This window comes from Ostrinia furnacalis, unplaced genomic scaffold, assembly GCF_004193835.3.
Source record: "Ostrinia furnacalis isolate ACB-3 unplaced genomic scaffold, ASM419383v2 OfSCF1144, whole genome shotgun sequence".
Lineage (NCBI taxonomy): Eukaryota > Metazoa > Arthropoda > Insecta > Lepidoptera > Crambidae > Ostrinia > Ostrinia furnacalis.
Window position 1 is genome coordinate 333,904 of NW_021131383.1, and position 24,068 is coordinate 357,971.

The following is a 24,068-nucleotide window of genomic DNA, read 5'->3' on the forward strand; positions in this document are numbered from 1 at the left end:
GACGTAGCGGATTACTCAAAAGGCGACTAAAAGAATGGGACCCGTCCTTTTAGGGGCTTATTCCACTATTCCCCGTTGAGTTCATTATTCCCCATTATAAGTTCAAATTTAACGTTAACGGGGAATAGTGAACAAAAAGTTCACTTATCCCCGTTAAACATTGACAGTTTCAGTATGGGAAATATGTCAAAACTGATGATTTATTCTGAGATTAATATTACTATTGTTTGGTCGAATCCACCCTTACTTAGACGTAAACGCGCTAACGCGCTAACCTGTGAGGGTTTTTATAGATGTCCCCCGCATCATGATGACTAAGTATAGGGCAATTTGGATAGCAGAATAGTTTTTTAAACTGTATGGCTTCCGATTCTGTAGCATAAATAAATCTATGGCATAATTAGGTATCATCATCATCATTTTAACCATAGGACGTCCAGCAGGGCAGCAAGGTTCTGGAATGGAGGCCGCGTACCGGAAAACGCAGCGTGTGACGTCCACCCACAAAGTGGACCGACGACATCATAAAGGTAGCAGAGAAGCGCTGGACGCAGGTCGCTACCAATCGATCAACATGGAAAGCATTGGGGAAGGCCTATGTTCAGCAGTGAATGTCCTATGGCTAAATAGGTATAGTTAAGGTAGGTATAAATCTATGGGTTTGGCTCCTGAGCAGGGAGACAAAAAAATGAAAATACTATTATTTAAGTATTTATTTTCTTAGTTAATATATTCATTCGACGATTTATCATTATTCTTATAGTCATTCTCCTCATCAAAATTGCATTTATCGTTTGTATCTGAAACAAGCACACAAACTATCAGCGGAAAGCTTAGATCGAAAGGGGTTTGACGCAGACCGTCGGCCATTCGCAAAATGGTCACACATGAATAAAACTTAAAAAAAAAACCAGTCAACAAATGAAAATAATATGGCACAAGTATAGATGACCCACGCTGAACTGTCCCACCAAACTCAATGACAGGGGGGCGCTACCATCATTCAACTATATGGTTTCCAACATGGCAAAAATCGGAACCAGCGATCCGGTATTGATGGTGGCGCCCCACTGTCAATGTCATGCACAGGACAGTTTAGTATTTTGGAACTATACACATAGACGGGAAATTGGGCAAGACGTAATAGTGCGAACACCATCTCCGTTCCTTTCTCCTTCCCCCACCCGTGAGTCGTTCATACATCGGTGTGCGGGCTATAGCGCTTCGACTTGGTCAATTTTCTGCATAGTGTAGTTGCGCCAATATATCTTTTGGGAGCAAAGAAGTATCCGACATATTATAAAGCCCGCAGAATTGCCAAATTTATATGACAGTGGGCAGTGGGTGGGGCACATAGCTCGTAGAGCTGATGGCCACGCTGGGACAGAAAAGTTCGCGAGTGGCGACCACGGGCTGGAAAACGTAGTGTAGGCAGGCCTCCCACTGGGTGGACCGACGATCTAGTGATCTAGTGAAGGTCGCGGGAAGAACCCGGATGCGGGCAGCACAGGACCAGTCGTGGAAATGCTTGAGGGAAGCCTTTTGACAGTGGACGTCATTTGGCTGAAACGAACGAAAAAAGTTGTACATTATTATTTTTGACTCACGTGTTTCATCGCCTCCAACCATAATGTTGAGGCGTGTTGGGCCCAGCTTCCCCCTGCTTCTGCAGTTGATGAATCTTAGGATCTGAAAACAATAAAGATCATATATAATTTATAGAAACTCGATCTGTTAACATTGGGAATTACGCGTCACAAATATCGCGCCTCCCGCGACAAGCATTTCAAGCGTATGCATCCCCACTTCCCACCAATATTGGTACCATTTGAAAGCCTAGTTCTTCTTTGGTCTCAGTGTACTGCCTACCTTCAGTGGTAACATCAAGGTAATAATTAGTTAACTAAAAAGCAAGAAATAAGTAAAATTTTATAAAAAAAAATAAAACCGACTCCAAAAAACCTACACTAAAACGTAGAAAAATAATTACTAATTACCTACTTATTTATTAGGACGAATTATTAATATTTATGTAGGTATACCATGATTGATACTTGGCCTCTGTCAGTTTCTGGCTCTGTCCAGGCAGACGCCGCGGGTTTTTAATACCCAAGGCGTAGTGTTGGCATGCAAATATGGCCTCTGCTGACGGCAACGGGGTAGTAAGCACATTATGCAAACTTTGGGCCTCTTTTGTGCTTACTGTTCTAACTTGTCTACGGAAAATAGCATTCTAGAGCTAAATATTATTCGTAGGACTAGTCATTTATTTCCCACATTTGTAATTTTATTTTCACTAATTGATTTTTTATTATTCACCGTCTGAGTTTAGTTATTTTTAACATCAATTTTGGATCTCTTATCGCAATCACATGAGTGCACGCATGGGATTGTGCTAAAAGGCTGTGATCTTCCTAATATTTGTGAATTTTAACTTCAAGAAACGACGGTTTCACTTCGGTTCCTTGTAACTGTCATACATTGAACATACACCACTGACATTCCAGATGATAACCATGGAACCGAACATGGGTGAACCAACCTGGTGAGGGTCAGCCTCAAGCTGCACCTCAGGACTCCGAGCATCAGCTTCCTGCGGACCAGGGCTGCGATGACCAGCCTTTGGCGGGTTCGAGCTGCGCAGACCAGTTTTCAAACGTCGGCGAGGTTATGCTGCGCGCTGAAGAAGCCGTGGCTGATGGGGAGCAGGCAGCGGTCGAGGACGCCGCACGATCAGGAACGGCCGTCTTAGAAATAACACCCGCTACGTCAGCGTGACGTCATATCGTTCGATCCTGTTGTCTCTGTCTTAGAGAGGGAAGGCACGAGAAACCGGCCGCCCCGCGCGCCGCCACACTTTGCTCGAGTGCTTGGCTGTGACGGACGTTCTCTCGGTTCAGGGACTGTGATATTTGTGACCTAGATCATTATTTCTGCCATAGGCATATTTCTTTATTGCGTTAAATTGATTTGTGGAATTATTGGTTTCGGTTATGTAATAAATCGATATCTGCTGGTGCCGTACATTACTTTTAAAAAGCACTCTCACCTCTGATCCTTAAGAGTAGTCTATTTATAAACTTATCTACTTACTATCTCTTCACGCTTTTATAAGTAAAAACCGGCTCTAAGACTAGGCGCAGACCATCGATTTTTAGTTGGCCGATAGTTGTGCACGATTTTAAATTGTACGAAGAATCGGCCAAATCAAATCGGTGTAATGTGCGCACTTCCATACTTACATGCCCATATTGATCAACTGCCCGACTAAACTATCGGCCGACGGAAAATCGATGGTCTGCGCCTAGGCTAATAAAGTGATAAGTAAGTAGGTAATTAACAAGTATAGAAAGTGAATTTTCCGGAAAATATTAAAAAAACAAAACTTACCAACCCCACAGCGATGAAAAGCGTTTTTCATCGTCGCTGCTCACAAATGAAAAGCAACAGAAAATTAACATTATGCGATCTAATGAAATTCCTCAGTCGCTGTTAAAGTCAATGACGTGGAGTTAGACACGCCCGTTAAACCGGGGAGCTATTCGTAAGTTTTCCAGTCGCCTATTATCGTTTATTACTATAGTATACAGAAACAGTAAGCTGTTTTAAAACTAACTTTAAAAGGGGCCTAATGTTAGTTATTTAGTTAGACCAGCGAATCGAGACACAATAGAAATCAATTGTTATTGTCACCGCGGTCTCTTAAGCGACCACTTAAGGTTCCACAAGCTAGTTAGGTACCTACATATACTTACTTATTTGGTAAAAGCCACCTTGAAATACCTTATAGAAATCAATAAGTACATAATTATGAATAATATGAATGAAGACAGTTAAATGAACGGGTCCGTGGCCGAGTCCCCCAGTATTTGACGCACCCGTGGTGGACGCCCCCGATTTAAATAAATTTAATATCATATTTTTTTCGGCTTTTGCACTAAGTACAGTCAACGAAAAAAGTTTCACAAGCTAATACTAAACTATGCATGTTTGACGCTATTTATGCAAACTGGGAGCAAAATTTTAACCAGCAGTAGTAAGAAACAAAAAACTTTTGTAGGAATTATTTTCATTTCATTAGATTCATTTTTGTGTTTAATTCTACTGGCCTAATAAATATTTATTCGTTTATAAAAATGTTTGTGCCTGACTGTACATTTGATTAAAAATTGCTTCAAATCGAATTTAACTGACCGGGGTCGTCGACCACGGGTGCGTCGAAAACTGGGGGACTCGGCCACGGACCCAAATGAACGGATACCTACATATTTAGATATAGTCATAGTCATATATGTTTATGAATGAAAATGTACCTAAGCTATTCTAAAGCTTAATTTGTAACCACTTTAGATTTGTAAATTATTCACCACAAACTTCAGACACTTATCTAGTAGGTATTTAGTAGATTTAACTAAGTAATGATTAAGTTCAAGGCGTATCCCAATTATTGCCAATCGAAAGCTGCAAATATGTTGGTAGTTGAATCTGGTTCAAACAAAAACAATGAGTCGCACTTCGATATCAATTGGTTTCGCAGTAGAGTTATAAATTAAGGAGGCGTGCACACCATGTATGTTATTGAGCCGGTGGCTGCCAAGTGCCGGCACCATTTATCAAGGAACCAGTACTGCCAACGATGTTCCCGGCAAACGGCCAAAGCTTCGATCGCTTTGGGTTTAGCTAGCCAGCCAAAAATTTTCGTTGTCCTTTGAGGATTATGTAAAAATAAATATTACAAATCCAGTTTACGACCCGAAACAAGGTTTAATTTTGCAAAACGGAATAGTGCCTTGGGCACTATTCCGTAGGCACTGTGCCTACGTAAAAATTTTCAGCAGTTTTGGGCTGCTATTATTTCACGAAAAAAAGTCTAGAACATTTAATTAATGAAGTCAGATTTTTTAGGTCAGATAGTTTAATTTAGCTCCTAAGCGAATATTTCCAGAGGAGGCAGCTGCCCCCATAGGCCTGACTATAGCTAGAATTAGTCATGCTTAGTTACCTACTGAATTACATACTAAATTCTTAATGAATATCATCCGCTTCCCATTAGGTACCTATGTCCGTTTCAAATTTTCTTTGAAATAAGTCTTGGAACTTATGAAATGTAATGACTCAATTTACAACAGTGTGTTAATTTAACGACTCATAAAGCGACGCGATTTTCCGACAGCTACAAAGCTTTCGCAAATCATTTTAATACGTTCATGGCCTGAATGCCAGCAGCCGAATTTGTTACACCTACCGTTATTTCTGTTTACTTCTCACTCATGTTAATCCCTAGATAATAGGCTATTTACTTATTCATTGTGATTGTTATGTTTGCTTTGGTTTTGTTTTTATAACATCCTAATAGAAACCAGTTTTTATTTTTCCTTGCCAAAAGACGTGAATCAGTGACGCATGAATTATAGTAGGTTTTTATACCGCATTAACTAAGTATAAATAGCTATGTTGTCGGCGTCCTCAGAATCCCTCAATGTACGAGGGGGTGGGTTTGCACTGCAAACGCAGCCGATCGTCGCTGCAAACTTTGCAGCGACGATCGGCTGCGTAAGCCATCTTTGGTCGCACCAGCGCCGCCAAGACAGAAATCGAAGTGGTCACCATGGCCGAAATCATCAGCTACAAAACAGAATTTTACACCTACGAAGCTGTAGTCAAAAGTAAATTTTGTAATAAGACTTCTTGAGCCAGTCCATGAAAAAAGTCAGAAAGTTCGTGGCTAAATGCGCATCATTGTTGTTGCTACACGTTGAAATTAAGCTCTTTCATCCCTTTTCATTGCGGCTCAAAGTTGTATATTCTCGGCGAAAACCCACAATAAACTAACATTGTATGTAGTAGCAACTTCTTTGAACGAGACAATACAAGGTACAAACTTAGGTACAAAGTATCCAACCTGTTGCAAGGACGTGACGTGGAGATGGATGGGGTCAGTTAGCTGAGCTCAAACCAAGTTAAGTTTTTGGCAATAAAGAAAGATCCGAAGATTCTCGTTAGTGAGATCACTTGTGAGGTTTAGAGACTATCCTATCCCTCTAATTTTATAATGCGAAAGTTTGTTTGTTTTATATGGATCTATGTTCGTACCTCTTTCACGCAAAAACTACTGAACGGATTTTGACGAAACTTTACAATATTATTGTTTATGCATCAGAATAACATTATAGGCATAAATTTCACGCGGGCAAAGCCATATTAAGCAAAAGCTAGTCTTAAATAAAAGAATCAAATTTAACATTAATACTTTTTATTGATTTCATGTCGCAGCTAACAACCCTCGTAAAAAAATAATGCTTAACTATTAATTGACACGCAAATAAACTTTATATCGTTAAAAACTTCATTCTCGTGCAATTTTAATTCATATTACATTAAAGCTATTTTGTAACCTTCGATTTATTTAGCAGATCTTTAAGGCTAGGCGCAGTCCATCGATTTTTCGTCGGCCGATAGTTTAGTCGGGCATTTGATCAGTATGGGTATGTATGGAAGTGCGCACATTACATCGATTTGATTTGGCCGATTCGTCATACAAATTAAAATCGGGCCCCAAATATCGGCCAACTAAAAATCGGTGGTCTGCGCCTAGTCTAATACTACATATAAACATTGATCTCCAAGCTTACAGTTCTACTTATGTAAGTTTTACTCAAACTGACTTAATGGATACCTATTTATTGGTATGTAATTTTAGATCCAATAGGTAAATATGTATATCAAGCCCGTAAAGTGACATTTTAATCAGACTGCTCGACGAATTTACATAGCCAAAAGCATTACTTCATATAAATGTTTGGTTTAAAAATAAATATTATTTTCTTTTGCATTTAAGTTATAAGTAGTACTGATTTCTCTTTAGTAAAACCAAATGCAATTCGTGGAAATGTTTTACAAGTCTCATTTTACCATTTTTTTAAGTTGACAGCAAACTGACTTCCATTATTAATACCTAATTGATAAGTATCAACAACCGTCTTATCGTCATGATTTTAAGTTCTTTCAGATAGCCCATCGCAATCCTATGGCATAGTCTTTAATTTATGAACTATTATCTTTATCAAGGCTGCACATGTCGGAATAATCACAGTTGTAAATGGAATCGTGGAAGTATTCTTTCAGTTGCTCCAGGGGACACAACTCGCTCTCACACATCGGCAGCTTTATTATTCTCTCTTGGTGCAACGTCAAAACGCGGTCGCCATCTTTGCACCTGAAAAAAAAACATGAGTTAGATTAAAATGTAAAAAATACTGCCATTTAAAATATGAATGTACTTATAATCTGAGGCACATTTAGAAAGGGAGACTGTAGTGTTTGTATCTACGTACTAGATAGATACAATACGCTGTCTCACGTACACAAGTGATAGGCAGTCACGTGACGTCGTTACGAGTGGGACGAGTCAGTCGTACGGCAGACGCCGGCGAGTACGGACGTGCCGCAGTGAGACGCTTGGTGTGACGGTGAGCCAGTGTGCACATTTAGGTACACTACAAGTGGCGACGAGGATAAATACACATTTTTTGAAAAATAAGGAAAATAAAAGGTCAGTTAAATACATATTTTTGAAATAATAATTAATTTGTAACAAACCTGCTATAATAATTAAAGTTCAGTAATGTGTCTGATTTTATCGAGTTATGGATAAAATAACGATTATTCTGCTTTGGAAAGGGCATAATTATTTTGTTGTATGAGAATAGTCAAGTTAGCAGGCGAAAACATTTTGGTTTTTATCATTATAAAATCAGATTTTATTAGAAATACNATTCGTCCTAATAAATAAGTAGGTAATTAGTAATTATTTTTCTACGTTTTAGTGTAGGTTTTTTGGAGTCGGTTTTATTTTTTTTTATAAAATTTTACTTTATAACCACAAAAATTGATCTGATTGGTCCCAGAGGTGAGGGGCAACATAGTTTTATTTTTTCAAGTTAAATTACCTGTTAAGTAGTTGTTTATAAAATAAATAAAGTTTATTTATTGGGCTTTAAAATAACACTATTATTGTCGGAGCACCATGATTGTGCCAGAAGAAAATCTTTAATTAAAGTTACTGTCGCGGGAGGTGCGATTACGTTGACGCCGAGTGTATAATATTACATGTTGGGGTTCCTTACCTTATCGTCGTCTCCAGGCTGCGAAAGCTTGCCCTGGGGTTCCATGTTGACGCCTTTATCAGAGGAAAGATATGGCGCTGAAGCCAAGCAAGGATACCGCGACACGAGTTCCATTACTGTAAAAATAATCAAATTAAAAAATATTTTCTTCATTTCGATTTCGGATCTCCTCATTTCTGATTCGATCTCGTAAAGAAACACCGAGCATAGCCCTCTTCATAGCACGCTGTGTGAGATATATTGAGAGGCCAGGTTCTGAAGTGGAGGCCACGTGTGTACCGGAAAACGCAGCGTAGGACCTCCGCCCACAAGGTGGACCGACAACCTCATAAAGGTAGCAGGAAGGCGCTGCAGGCCGCTCAATCGGTTACTATGGAAATCACTGAGGGAGGCCTATGTTCCTATGGCTGAAATGATGATGATAATGATGAAAATCTTTTCAATCCACGCGTACGATGTTACTGTATTACCTATAACTGACACAATAAATGCTTTGTTGATTGATTGAAGTCGCGGGCGGCCGCTAGTCAGTAAAGGACCTAATTTACACTTAATAAACAATTTGAATTTCTCACCTTCGTCAGTAAACCGGCAGCTGAAAGCCCTCATATGGCACACGCTCAGGAAGGTCCTGAACACGCCGTGCTGGCACTTGCCGCAGACCATCACGGCTCTGCTCGGGCACACAGAAGGGCAGTCCGCGTCGTACTCAGCTGGTTCTGCTGCTGTGATCGTATTAAATTAAACACAACGTGAATTCAAAAGGGAATTAACGGGAACACAGTGTTTTGTTGAGTAACACTGTTACAAAATGTTAAATCAATAAATAATTTGAGCAACAGTGTTACTAATCTTCAACTATTTCTACATTAATAATAGTAATTGAAATCGGTTCATTTGTTAACCGTGAAAACGCAACAATTGAGCGAGTTTCTTTTGCATTTATAATACGAAAACAATATATCGATACCTCTGGGCTCAAAGGTCGTAAAGGACAAAATACCGAAAATGAGTTATTTATACAGTTTTACTCAGAATTTAATTCTCTATCGATCTGTATATTTAGTTTGTCGAAATTCCCAAAAAAAGTGCCTTTACGACCCATCATATTTGATAAGCTAAACAGAATTCATCGTGAAAATTGGGATGTAAATACCATTTGATTTTTTAGTACAGTTACCATGGTAGTAAAGAACAAGTAAACACAAATTTTTGGGCGTATAATGTACATGTAGTATATCTATTGTCCTATACAACCTTACATTTTCATATCCAAGTCTGAATAATTTGTCCTTTACGCCCTTAGATTATCTAAACAAATATTTTAAAAATCTACACAGTGAGGATATTAAAATAACTGTGAAGGTAAATTTTATAGACGTTTCTTATAGCATTTAAGTATGTGCGTTTGGAACAAACGAAAGAACCTAAAAAATCATCAAAAATATACAATAAAACTATTTTAGAGTGTAACATTTATGTGATTTGTACATATAAAATGATGAAATCTACCCACATCGGGTAAAGTAATGTTGCTTTTTATTATTTCTCATATTTGAAGAAACTAGGTATTTGTCAGGTAAAAGATAATTATTAAAAGATGATTTAAGAAAATAAAAACATGCTATAAATTAATAACGTATTACCTAATTAAGTTAGGATAGTCATCATAAAAATTTAAAAAATGAAAAAGCTATAAAGAGAAAAAAAATTCACCTTACTGTAGTACCTTAGGTGTCATTATTTTGTATGCACAAATCACACAAATACTACACTTTACAATTATTTTTAATGACTTCCTAGTAATTTTGACTAACGCCTTGGTCAAAACCACTTTTGAATTTTGAGTGTTACAATAATTAGTTAGGTATAATAAATTAGTATAGTCTCTAAAGTTATTTGGATCAGCTAATAAAGAATAACTAGTAGGAAAAATATTTACACAACATCGGAAAATATAATATGTTGAGACTTAATCTACTAAAAAGCGTGAATGTAGTTTTTTTCGAAGTTATATTATTTTTATATTAAAAATAATTGGCTTTTAAAAACAGTATTGTGTAGGAGTAAAGTAAGTGGATGTACTTTACTGGAATGAAAACCTTCCTACTTATCTTACTTACCTAACTTTTTTACTTTTATACCAAGTACAATGACATAATTTTAAGCTACTATGAATTAATAATGTTAATTTTTTTTAGAATTTAGAATAATTATAGTTTGGTTTTCGTTTGTCCTTAATAATTATAATTCTATTTGCATTATCATAAGGTCAACTGGTGGACAGACTGCCCTATGGAATTAAGTCCGCTATTTGTAATTTTTCGAAACAATAATAATGATTAAATAAAAAAATTAAATTAAATTGGTTTCGGTTTTTCCTGTTGAGCCTCATGGCTTTTTAAAGATATAATCACGTCGTCAAGATACAAGAAAACAAAAAAGACTGCTATTATTATTTTTACAAATTGTTAAGTAGGAGACTAGTGTATCCATTTGGCATCCATTTGACATAGTTTTAAACGTGTTATTTTAGTGAATCTTGGATAAGTTCTAGAAATGTGATACTATTAGGTCATAGTTACATCCATTTAGTAAGTCTTTCTCTTACCTATTTGTTTTTAGAAGAAATTTCGAACTGAACTCAAAGAAATTGGAGTGCGTACCTACGGAATACACTCACTATGTGACAATATTTTACATTCATCTTGAGTTTATTTTGTAATTATCTTTTCCTATTAAAATAAATTAAAGTATGTCACCTGCATCTTCTTTTGTGGACTCTTCGTGATGTAAATTTTCTGCTTCATCATAATGATCATACTGTTGTTCATCTTCTACATTTTCCTCTTCATTAGAATGTTCTTGGGATTGTAATCCATTTTCATTTTCGGTGAATTGTTCTTCCTCTTCATATTCTGCATCGGGTCTTTCCTCATTATAGTCTGCTTCATCTGCTTCGTCAGGTGCACTTTCGTTGTCGTCGTGATCTATGATATGATGTTTATGTACAACCCAATCGAGTGGCCATCTCGCAACCGTGACGTCACATCGACGCTCTGGTACAGACGGGGCGGACGCAGGAAGGTGTGCGAGGGAGAGGCACATTTCAGCCAGGTGTGCAGTTAACTCAATCGGGTTGTTAAGGTCAAAGTAGCATTTAAACTATTATGCTTCAACCACACCCACGCGTGCAGATCGCCATCGTGAGCGCGATCAAAGGCCAATGACAGGTCGCACGACCTATGACAGTTCACGCGACCTGTCATTGGCCTTTGATCGCGCCGGCGATGGCGGTAAAGAAAACTAATTTAGAAGCTTTAAAGATAATTTAGCATTCAGGTAGCAGCGAAAGGCAAGTAGGTAAAATGAAATGTCCCCAATGTCTTAAAAAGTTACTTAATTACCCCGAAGTTGCGAAGTAGGTAATTACTACCCGTTCGCGCTAAGTTTGCCGGTCCGTGGAATGCGCGTCCCCTCTCCCAACCGCGATTAAACGCAATTAGTTAGTGATTAAAAAAACGCAATTAATGTGTCTTATTTTACGCAAAAACACAATTTTTATCAATAATAATAAATAAAAAATATTTTAAATATAGTTTGTTATAGTTATAGACGATTCCCTTCGAGTGACGTCATATCGCCAGCGGCAAACTTAAAGCGAACGGATAGTAACTAGGGTTAGTAAACAATAAGGTTTGGAAAAATTTCATAATAATTGGAGAGTTGTAACTCTCCGCTACTGCTTTCTGTTTTCTCCGCTACTGTTGTACCTTCATTTCCGCCTTCCATTTCAGGTGATCCAAATTGTGCTTCACTATATTGACCATCGTTGTTCGTATCTTTAATTAACTTGTGTTTAACTACCCCATCTTTTTTAACTGCTTCGTTTGAAGTGTGACCTGTTTTTTAAATAATAAGATTTACTTTTGTAATCTGTTAGAGTAGGCGCACACCGTTGATTTCTAGTTGGCCGATAGTTGTGTCCGATTTGAAATTGTATGAAGATTCGGCCAAATCGAATCGGCGTAGTGTGCGCACTCCCATACATGCCCATACTGATCAACTGCCCGATTTCGTTGCGGGTCCAATGACAGTTTAACTTTCCCCCGGGACAAACTTGACCTTCATTGGTTGGGTTTTTGTGGCGGTCAAGCTGTAGATCCTGGCTACACAGGAGTTGCAGTGGTGGGAACGAGAGGTGGGAATAGTCCCGTGATCAACTGCCCGACTAAACTATCGGCCGACGAAAAATCAACGGTGTGCGCCTACTCTTATTCAGAGTTTAAGGCTTAGGCTGAGTTGCACCACCTAACTTTGACCGTAACCATAAACGATAACCAGTGTTTTTTGTATAGAGTTAGACAGATTTTTGACGTTTGTCAAAATTGAAGTAAGATGGTGCAACGCGGCCTTAGTGAATTTAGGTAAATGAGATAGCCTAAACAATTTTATTTTATTATGCTTAACTCAATCAGTGTCTGAGGCATGGCAGCAGCACGCCCTCTCATGCTTTTCCCATACCTATGTTTTTGTAATGTCAAACGTCAGCGAGACTTCAGATTCCTGTAGGTCTAGACAAAGTGCAAATTATAATCGCAAACCAGTCGAAAAGTGGTCGAAAAGCCCCTTTTTTGTATGGAGTTTTGACGGATTCGATTTTCGATTCGATCAAAAAGTGCGTTTTGTCTAGGGGGGCGGTTCTCGTCCGTCTGTCATGTCATAATATGTCAATATCTCTCTTGTGCCGCTCCCATACCTCAGGCACTGAGTTAAACGCTAGACCTTTTGATGAAATAAACTTGGCCGAACCTTTAACGGAGATATCTTCTAAATATACTAAAAGGAGAAACTGACTGATTGACTGACATTATGTCAGTGACATATCAACGCACAGCCTAAACGGCTAAACGTAGGCACTTGAAATTTGGAACTGATGTAGCTTAGGTACCGCGGTGCACTAAGAAAGGAATTCCCGAAATTCCCACTTGAACGGGAATTAGCGGGAAAATCCTTTTGTATGAAAAATCTAAACCGCTTAAGTTAGACGATTGAAATTTGGCATGCAGGTACCTTAGTAAACTTAAAGCTTAGTTACAACAGGATATTGCAAAATTCCTACGGGAACGGGAGTTAGCGGAAAAAACATTTGTATGAAAAAATCTAAACCGCGTAAGATAGATGAAGAGGGTAAAACGGGATCGACGCGGCTGCTCGTACATAAATACTGGAGAATGCTAAACAATACCTTCATTGTTTCCAGATACTCCCCTTGGTCCACCAAACTGATATTTGCTGAACATATTCTTTGGGAACATTTGTCCAAAACCAACTCCCTCTTTCTCACCATCACCTTTCGGGGATTCTTCGTATGGGGTGTCACCTGTTGTTTAGATAAAGGTAACGAATTTATTGTTATATTATCTTTTATTTTTATTACATTCTGAAGAACAATCAGTTCTAAAATCTGTAGCACAATCTGTAGTCTGGTCTGTGAGCACGTAGAATTTTATCCAATGACCCCAAGCTACCCATCCTTATCGCTCGCGCGTAATTATGTTGCTGTCGCGCTCGCGCACAGTCACTGCGGGCGCCCGTCGCACAGTCGCGACAGCAATATAATTACGCGCGAGCGATAAGGATGGCTAGGGGTCATTGGACAAAATTCTACGTGCTCACAGACCAGGCTTTAGATACTCGCAGACTACAAACTTTAAGTTGGCCGATGATTCCAAGTCGGTGTAAAGTACGCACTTCCATGCATGTTAATGTTAATTAACAACCCCCTAACTATCGGCCAACTAAAGTCTGTGGTCTGCGACCAGGCTTCGTTCGTTTCAGCCAAATGACGTTCACTGCTTGACAAAGGCCTCCCCCAAGATTTTCCACAATGCACGGTCCTACGCTGCCTGCATCCAGGCTCTTCCCGCGACCTTTACCAGATCGTCGGTCCACCTAGTAGGAGAGACGATGGCCGTTGGAGCAGAAAAGTTCTCGAGTGGCGACTAGGCTTCAGTGAGCGCCAAATAGTTCGTAATATCCACAGGAAGGTATCAATTTACATTGATTGGAAACTTATTGTCGCTTCGGTACAGTCAACGTCAATTAGTTCGTGACACCCAAAGTAGCCAAAAAATTTCGCAACACCTCTTTGTTACTTGAAATAAGATTGTGTGGTCAACATTTGGCCACTTTGGGTGTCACGAACTATGAAGTTTAGTTACCTTCCGTAAGATCTTCTTTGGCTCCAGTTTTTCCCTTTGCGTTTCTATATTTTTGTTTATAAAACGTTTTGTGACCCAAAATATTTTTTTGTTTCTCTTTAAAACCTTCTTTGTTTGGCGCCTCTCCTGTTTGTTACAAGCATAGATTAATAAAACCCAGAACATTGGTTCCCAAAGTTATTTGAGACGCGCCCCCTTTCGACCATACAAAAAATTCCGCGCCCCAGTCAAGATTATTTATTTCATTAAAGGAAAGGTTTTTACCCCAAAAATGTGTCTTTAGGAGGATCCCCCAGTGTCTCTTCTTAAAGCGACTGGTAGTTACGCTAGAGCAATTATTGTTGTATTTTTATTTTTATTTTTATGAACTGTTAAATTGAGATTAGTTAATAGAGGAAACGTGAGATCATTATTTTGGTTTTATAACCTCAAAAATTGGTTTAATTGGTCCCAGAGGTGAGCCCCAAGTGAAGCTTTTTTCGAGTCACATTATTTTATGGTATCTGTTAATTGTTTATAAAAAAAAGTGTTTTTCTTTAAGTTTATATTTATTGGGCTTTCAAATAATACCAATATTGGTCATTGGATTGTGTCAGAAGAAAAACTTTAAAGTTACCGTCGCGGGAGGTGTAAAACGCTGAGTAGGTAACTGTACGAATTACCTTCCGTAAGATCTTCTCTGGCTTGAGTTTTTCCTTTTGGTTTTCCAAATTTCTGTTTATTGAACATGTTCTCTTTAAACATTTTATTGAAAAAATTTCCCTTTATCATATTACCGCCTTCTTTGTTTGGCGCCTCTCCTGTTTGTTAAAAGGCATTAATTAATTATTAATTAATGCGTGCGGATTGTGCGTACCCTGGGGGGGTAGAAGTTGCTCGCNGACAGACAGACAGACAGACAGACAGACAGACAGACAGACAGAGTTACTTTCGCATTTATAATATTAGTTGGGATTAGTTGGGATGTTATAGTCAAACCTCGAAGTTCCGGCACTCCTAGGTTTGACTAGTCAATCCTCAGGTCTGACTAGAAGTCTTAGTCAAAGCCCAAACATTTCGGCCTTTGACTAAATAATGTTAGTCAAACCTAGGAGTAACTAATTTGGTCAGGCAAAGGTCGAAACTCAATTTAATGAAATCGGGGTTTGACTAGTCAAACCTCAATTAAGACTTTAAACTAAACTATACTTAATTCTGATCTCGAACTTATTGCATAGGCCTTACGACGGTCGGTTTTCACGCGCACGCGCAGCTATCTCTTTAGGTGAAGGTACGAGTAACTAAACTTATACAATACTGAGGTTGGTTGTCAGTGTTTCTAGATCGAGCTTGATTAATTACTAATTTTTAGGGTTCAAAATTTTCATAATAATAGGGTCTAAACTCTTTATCCTTTAAGGTAACAAAGGATGCAGCGACGGCAACCCCTGCGCTTGAAAAGGCGCAACCTGGGAAGTGTGAACGCGCTTCAGCGAAGCGCGCCCGACTGGACGAAACCAGGTCTCCCAGGGGGGAAGCCAAGCGTGCAAAAACCGACGTGAGGCCAAAGCGGACGATGAGCTACGCGGATGCGAGTCAATCGCATCTGCAGATAGCGGTAACCACCGTCCCGCCGAGGGACCTCACTATGAGCCAAGCGGAGCGGATTCGTATTGCTATCGATGATAGAATCACGGATGCAGCTCTAACCCCAGGCACGCGTGCTCCATCATTGCGCGGTCGTCCCTATCTTCATGAGGGGGCTTTCGCGTTTTGGTGCGAGGATGCGAGGTCCCGCGAATGGCTGGAGAACCAGGTGAAATCCATTCCCTCACCTATCCCGGACACAACCCTGACAGTTGTAAAGCTGTCAGAAGTAAGGAGGAAACTGAGAGCGGGACTTCTCCTACACAGCCACATTACCGACCCGGTGACGCTGCAAAAGGTTATCAGTAACCAAAACCCCTGGTACAAGGTGGACACCTGGCAGTGCATCAGCGCCTCGGTGACAGAGGGAGCAGAAGAAGCGGAGGAAGGTCTGTCGTCTAGGTACAAAGTAGTGTACCTGGTCCTGGGGATCCCTGAGGACCAAAAACAGACCATCCTCGATAGAGACCGTCGGGTATCACACCTGTCTGGTGGTGGCTACATCAGATTCTTCAGTAGCAAGGAGGAAGAATCGGAGGCCACCACCACAACCACAGCAGCGACGAAGGAGACGTCGACCCCTGAGCCTTCCACCTCAGCTCCCCATCAGGGTCAGAGCGAGTTGGAAAAAGCCTCGCCACTAAAGACGGAAGGAGGGACCAGCGAAGACGAAGATGGCCTCCTCAACAGTCCCTAAGTCCACCATCGACGTCATACAAACAAACCTCCAGCACAAACAAATAGCGGCGGCGTCACTACGCAGGGTGCTGGAGGTAAATAACAATAGGACCGTCGCCCTGATCCAAGAGCCCTGGATCAGAAACAACAAAATCTGCGGCCTAAACAACACAGGAGGTAAGTTACTAGTAAACACCTCCATTGATAAACCAAGAACGTGTATTTACATGCCGAATACGTTAAGCTGTACCATGTTAAATCAGTTCTGTTCCAGAGATGTCACCGCAGTGAAAACCGTGACAGAACAACAAACCCTAGTGCTAGCCTCAGTGTATATGCCAAGTGAGGATGCAGTTCCCTCACAAGAACTCACCGCACTGGTACAACACTGTAGAGAGCAGGCCTGGGGCTTGATCATCTCCGCAGACTGCAACGCACACCACCCGCTGTGGGGAAGTACGGATACAAACAATGTACTGTGCGGGAATCGAACCCGCTACCTCCGGAATAGTTGTCCGTTTCGAACCACTACACCAAACGGCCGACGAGAGAGAGAGAGAGTCTGTTAAGGAAACTAAATGACAGAGGGTACACAGCCATTGGATATGCAGATGACATCACCATACTGTTAAACGGAGGGGCTGAAAACGTGCTATGTGAAATAATGCGTTCAGCCCTAAACATTGTTGAAAACTGGTGCAACGACCACCAGCTGTCAGTAAACCCAAACAAAACTGAACTAATCCTCTTCACTAACAAAAGGAAACTACCAGAGCTCCAGCTACCAGAACTCTTTAAAACAAAACTCTCCCTCTCAACACAAGTGAAGTATCTGGGCATCACCTTTGACCACAAATTGAACTGGGCGAGTCACATTGAAAACAAAACAAAGAAGGCCTGTATAGCATTTTATCAGTGTAAAAGACTCATTGGTAGCAGATGCGTCTTAACCCAAAGATAACACTTTGGCTCTACACATCAGTTATCAGGCCCTCTGTCACTTATAGATCAGTTGTCTGGTGGCCCAGAACAAAACTATCCACAGTAAGATCAAAACTCCAAAGCCTGCAACGTCTAGCAAGCATAGCGGCCACTGGTTGCATGAGAACCACACCATCGGCATCACTTGAGTACCTTCTGAATCTTAGACCCACCCTTAGATCTCATCATTCAGGAGGAAGCGCAAGCAGCCGCTCTAAGACTTAAAGGAAACGGCCTATGGAAGCAAAACAAGGAGATAGGCATAGCTGGGCACCGTTAATCAAATAGTTAACTTCGTTAAAAGTTAAACCGTTAATAAAAAAATTAACCTCGTTAAACGTTAAAACGTTACATTTAGCAAGATTTAACGCAAGTTAACGTTAATCGTTAATCCGTTAACACATGATAATAAAACGAAAAAAGTAATTGTATGCAAGGTTCAAATAATTTCGAAAGCTTGTAGCGCGTAGCGCAAGCATAAAAGAGGAATAAATTCCGTGCGGGCGATACGATTTCAAGCTTTCGAAATTATTTGAACCTTGCATACATTTACTTTTTTCGTTTTATTATCATGTGTTAACTTTAAAATCTGATTTTTGTATAATATTTGGGCAATGATTAGAAGTTGGTTCGACATCAGCCACACAGTTTTGACAGTTCCAACTCCTTGCCAGACAGTTTTTTAAGGATAGCTGCCAAAGCAACGATGACCCAAACTTCATAATCCACCAACATTCTAACCTATATTGGGAGCATACGCTGACAAACTTTCAGCTTTTTTATAATGACGTCGGTCTAGCGTTCACCAGCTCTTAGTCTATAGTATCTCAATCTCAGTGCCTTGGTTCAATTACAATACAATTTAGCACCAAAGTGCTCGAAAAGACAAATCCAACAAACCCAAACTCGATAAGTTTCCACCGTTTCGTTTAGGAATTCCTATGGCCACCTCCTGACTCCATCATCAGGACCCTGGACATCATCTAGTACAAAAGTGCTCGAAAAGACAAATCCAACGAACCCGAAATCGATGCGATGCCGCCGTTTCATTTAGGAATTCCTATGGCCACCTCCTGACTCCATCATCAGACCAGCTTAATGGTACCTACCATAACATTGCATTTTCATCGTACTTACATAAGTATACTAAATTTCAGCTCAATCGGTTGAGAACTGGTCTTAAATTCAGTTGCAAGATTTGTCCCACACATACTTATAAGTGAAGTCAATATAAAGCTTGTAAATAAATAAAAAATAGCATTTTTTATATCGTTTCGTTCTGGTTACAAAGACTGTTGTTTTGGGTTCTGGAAGTTCTGGAAGCCCGAACGTACTTGTCAGAACGCGGTTTTCTAGTGTTTTTCAGCGTGCCTGCTGTATCTTTTTGGTAAATAGTAGGTACTGGATTAACGATTAACGGACTTAGGATAATTTAACGGAAGTTAACGAGTCCGTTAACAATTTTTAAAGTTAACTTAAAAGTTAATCCGTTAATAGAAATGTTAACTTCGTTAATTAACGATTAACGGATTAACGAGTTAATGCCCAGCTATGGAGATAGGACACTCTGCGATCCTGCAGAAAACCATAAAAGAAATACCTCTCACTGAGGCACCCATCGATAGGATACCCTGTGAACATATTTTCGACCGAAGATATTAATATCCAACTTACAGCGGAGCGAAGCGGAATGCGGTTCCGGACGTATCGAAAAAGTTCTCCCGCAGCCTCATCAGACTAAACAGGGACAGCATCCGCAAGGTCTTAAGTGTCATAACCGGACACTGTATGCTAAACAAGCACCTATACAACATAGGTGTCACAGACAGCCCACTGTGCAGGGGGTGCATGGAGGCAGAGGAAACACCGCAGCATGTGCTCATGGAGTGCAGTAGCGTGGAAGAACAACGGGCTCAATTTCTTCGATCACCATCGTCGCTACAGGAGGCCTGCAGCAGCCTAGACGGGCTGCTCGCCTTCTGGGGGGATCTGGGGTGGTTGGAGTAGGAAGATATACCACAAATCGCGCACAATGGCCCTATCATGAGGCTAAGTGCGGTATTCGATTGCCCTGCAAAACTAACTAACTAACTATGGCTTCGGCTATTATTAAATAAAAATAGCTACAGCATCGAACGTAAACACGCAAAAATAGATATTTTATAAGTTTTTTAATTTTTTTGTAATAAAAGATTTGACTATTGATTATAATTAAAAATTTGTATTCTAACGTTAACGTAAGGTAGCAGGAAGGCGCTGGATGCAGGCTGCTACCAACCGTGCGATGTGGAAGTCATTGGGGGAGGCCATGTTCCGCAGTGGACGTCCTATGGCTGAAATGATGACGTTGATGATGATTCTAACGTTATGTGGCATGTAGGTTATTGAAGTTGTTGGTTGTTTTAGTACTACAGTTCTTGAACTTAATTTTCCAGAACCACCCAAAGATGGCAAAAGTAAACAAAAAATTGTAAGAGTTCATATTAATCCAGATTGTCATTCATGGGGTGAAGACCAGTGTCTACAGACAATGTCACGTTTCACTCTTTAGATTTTCTTTTTAAAGGTTTTTGCTAGGTCCATTAATGAATACGAGACGAATAGTAGATTGTATATAAGATACTTTATAAAATCAAAACCTATTCTCACTGTCAACAGTCACAGGCCACTAAGTTCAATTCGAATCAAAGGTCAAAGTTATAAGCACATTAAAGCATCGACATATCTTAGGTCTAAACTACTATCTAATACTAAGAACATTGCTAATTTATTTGCAACGAGCATACCGTTCTTGCCCGTTGTTTAGTGAAGCTATAGACCAGGGATGGTGAACCTTTTATGTATGAACAAACAAAATGATTGAAGTAGTCATAGACGTGCTATGAAGTAACACCCAATGAGGGGCAACAAGTGGCACCACTGGCGTGTGACAGGAGTGACTCTACAGTAGCACTAACTAATGAGGGCAAATACGATAGCCCTTATTCAAAATACGTATTTAACTATTTTATTTTACAGTGAATTATATGATTGGTGTCGTGCCGTGCCCTAAATATTTTGTCGCGTGCCATAATTGGCACACGTGCCATGGGTTCGCCATCCCTGCTACGCTCTGTGATCTCAAGCAGAGGTTCCGAGCCGCGGTCGGAAGGAATGACGAAATAAATCAACGTAATGATAGCCATGCGTCGGAATTTATTGTGCGTCCAAGGTACCAGCTCGAAACGTGGGAGGATTGATTTACAGGCAAATTTCATGGTACAGCAATGAGGGGTAGGCACAAAAGACGCGTATTCTTCTATCGTAGAACGCAATGAGCCAGTGCGCGATTTTCATCTGTCTTTTTATACAGAAGCTTTGCTTTATCCAGTTCAATACTGAAAATGCAAATATAAAAAATAAATTAAACATAAACATAGCTCATGCATTTGCAATATTCCTAACAAGAAAAAGTTTAAACTTCTTAATAGATGTTTCTAATTCTAATAACGCAACAATTCGAAATCGGCTAGATCCATCATATTATAAACACAAACATGCACTAATAGATGACAACAAATATGAAAGTAGCCGTCACCAGCTATTCATGAGTCTTCAAAAAAAAAATTAACAACTTTATTTTACCAAATCATGCTACTCTTAATGTGTTTCAAATGGACACACCGATTCGCGCTTCGCATACAAAAAGAACTGGCCCGTACCCCAAGCACGAACAAAATGGAAACGTAGAGATAAAGTTGTCATAACAACGGCTTGTTTGCTGTCACAAGATAAAATAATTCGCTTAAATAGACGATAAATTAATTAATAATTGGACAAGTTTGTAGTTGAGCTTGTGGTTCGTAATAATCCGTAGTCATGACAATTACAGCTCACGATTGCTGAACGATTACGAGTTATTCATGCTTGGGGTACTGAAGTCAAGTTTGATTAATGAAGTAGCATTTCTATATTGTGACCAACTCATTTGTCATTCGTGCGCTGGCGCTGGCAGACGGCGGACGTCTTTTGATGTGATTATTTCACGGGTCTCAACAGTAATTTATTGGTTTAGTAAAAGAATGCGATTTAGAAAACATACTGTCAAGATGAAGACAGTCAGCGTCAATTAGTTCGTGACACCCGAAGTAGCCAAAAAGTTCGCAACACGTCTTTGTTACAGTTTGAATAAGGTCGTGTCAATATCAGCTTATGGTCACTTTGGGTGTCATGACATCAACTATTTGACGCTGACTGTACCAGAATGACAACCAATTTATACTCTTTTCATTCATTGTAATCTCGTCATTGTTAAACGCATCTTAGACGTTATTATGTCTAATTTCCATTATCTCATCATACGTCTGTATAAAATACATTACCTACTTGGAGTATGATACAAGAAACGAAACAATCTCAGACAAAGCAGGAATCATATTTGAGGCAGGCGAAATAAAATCAAATCCTTTGAAATGTTTCTCGTAAACTTGAAAGCATCATAACCATTAATATTTCTGACGATAGCGTTAACTGTGTTCCTGTACTACAAAGCCCTAAGGGCAAGGCATAACTCGAAAGGCTATCAGCAATAGATACTCAACATGTTATATAGATAGACTAGCGGCCGCCCGCGACTTCGTACGCGTGGATCCCGTATTACTTAGGGGTGGAGTTTAGTAAAATCCCTTCTTTTATGTCAGTATGTCAGTCAGTCACCTTTGAGTTATTTAGATTTAGATAGATGTTGAGTATCGGTGTAAGCCTAGCCGCAGACCACCGATTTTTAGTTGGCCGATAGTTGGGCCCGATTTTAATTTGCATGAAGAATCAATCGGTGTAATGTGCGCACTTCCATACATGCCCATACTGATTAACTGCCCGACTAAACATCGGCCGACAAAAAATCGGTGGTCTGCGACTAAGCTTAGATGTTTCATGAACGAAAAAAAGAGGACTCAATTATACGAGTATGATTTTTCCGCTCACTATTTAGCATCAATAAGTAAAATCATGCGCCATTTAATTTCCCTATTACTATGGTTAAAAAAATTCTCAGATCCTGTCTTTATGAGAGCAATCACTGATTATATGGCGTCTCTTTTAAGTACGCACATTATAATAACGATTAAGTATTCAAACGATATTCTAAGTAGGTACTTAATCCGCGCATTCATAAATATTAACTTGAACTTAATAGTTGTGTAAGAACTAAGAAGCGTAAGAAAATACAGTTGATCAAAAACAGGTAGATTGTATATGTTACGGCTAAAGATAGGTGTGAACATAAACTTAAGATTAGCCGGCTAAAGTTAAGTTTATCTTCGACGAGGTGTTAATGTTAGTTTCTTCTATCTTTAGCCGGCTAAACTTAAGTGTAACCGCAGACCCCTGGCTAAAAATGTAGAAGGAAATGGAAAAGGAAACAATGTAATAATGTTTACTACTTTGACACGAAAACTTAATTAAGAAATAATCACTTTCATTACACATACTTTTATGTACCTATGTAGGTATTCAAAATTACAATTATTACAATAACAAAATATTAATTACTTAAAACAATATCTACCTAATCATTAAAATAAAATAATAAGGAAACATTTGGTCATTACAGAATCTTCTGTAGGTATTTAAAATTACAAAATAAAAATGCGCGCGCGTTGTCTCCCCACCGCCCCCTCAAGCCCTCCGCCGGCCTGGCGCGCCCATCGAATACATTTTTAGCCGTTTCGTTTTGGCTAATGTGCACATTAGCCGGCTAAAGATGGAATATCACGACGCAAACTAACACGTTATCGAACTTTAGCTGCTTCTCGAAGATAAACTTAAGTTTAGCCGGCTAATCTTAAGTTTATGTTCACAACTATCTTTAGCCGTAACATATACACTATCCAAACATTGAAAGAGAAACGCCAAACAAACTAAAAATAATAATCAAAGAAACCAATTACGTACCTACGTACATGAATTTCTCTCTTTCCACGATCGTAAAATACAATTGGTAGCGCGCTACAGTGTAATTCTAAGTAATAGTAAATTTCCCAAGTAGATAACACGAGTTTATTCTGCTTTATAGGAGTCAATTGCTAGAAAATTTTATGATCAGAATTGTAAAAGACTATATCTGTCGGCTGCTCGGGGCGTTTAATTTAATTGAAAAATCAACTCAATGATTGTTACATGATAATAGTTTAGAAAAACATATTCACTGTCACTTTTATTGACATCGTGTTTAAACAAATTGACGTGAAAACAAAACGTGTTAGCGAATTTTTTTTTGTTTTTCGATATCTAAATCCATTTAATGTTAAACGAATCGAAAGGCTAGATATGGAGCGGTATTTCAATATTGGATGAAATGGAATACCTACAGTAATATCAATTTAATAATGCATAAACGTGGAATTCTGTTCCCTGATCAACCGATGGCATGCAAAGCAGTGCTGATATTAAT

At 39.4% G+C, this 24,068-nt stretch overlaps 3 protein-coding genes across 3 annotated transcripts; 1 reads left to right on the top strand and 2 right to left on the bottom strand.

Moving 5' to 3' along the window:
• Positions 1-709: 709 nt before the first annotated feature.
• LOC114351438 (uncharacterized) lies at positions 710-11,234 on the bottom strand. Its single transcript, XM_028302651.1, has 5 exons — positions 10,889-11,234; positions 8,702-8,851; positions 8,127-8,242; positions 1,608-1,689; positions 710-800 (listed from the first exon to the last, which is right to left on the bottom strand). The coding sequence occupies exons 1-5, from the start codon at positions 11,232-11,234 to the stop codon at positions 721-723; spliced, it is 774 nt and encodes a 257-aa protein (XP_028158452.1). The 3' UTR covers positions 710-720.
• Positions 11,235-11,807: 573 nt separating this feature from the next.
• LOC114351439 (uncharacterized) lies at positions 11,808-15,130 on the bottom strand. The gene is made up of 4 exons (XM_028302652.1): positions 15,013-15,130; positions 14,351-14,476; positions 13,375-13,509; positions 11,808-12,028 (listed from the first exon to the last, which is right to left on the bottom strand). Exons 1-4 carry the CDS (start codon positions 15,119-15,121, stop codon positions 11,808-11,810), a joined length of 591 nt encoding a protein of 196 aa, XP_028158453.1. The 5' UTR covers positions 15,122-15,130.
• Positions 15,131-15,772: 642 nt separating this feature from the next.
• Positions 15,773-17,120, top strand: LOC114351454 (uncharacterized). Its single transcript, XM_028302677.1, has 2 exons — positions 15,773-16,831; positions 16,918-17,120. Exon 1 carries the CDS (start codon positions 15,906-15,908, stop codon positions 16,671-16,673), a length of 768 nt encoding a protein of 255 aa, XP_028158478.1. The 5' UTR covers positions 15,773-15,905; the 3' UTR covers positions 16,674-16,831; positions 16,918-17,120.
• The last annotated feature ends 6,948 nt before the right edge of the window (positions 17,121-24,068 follow it).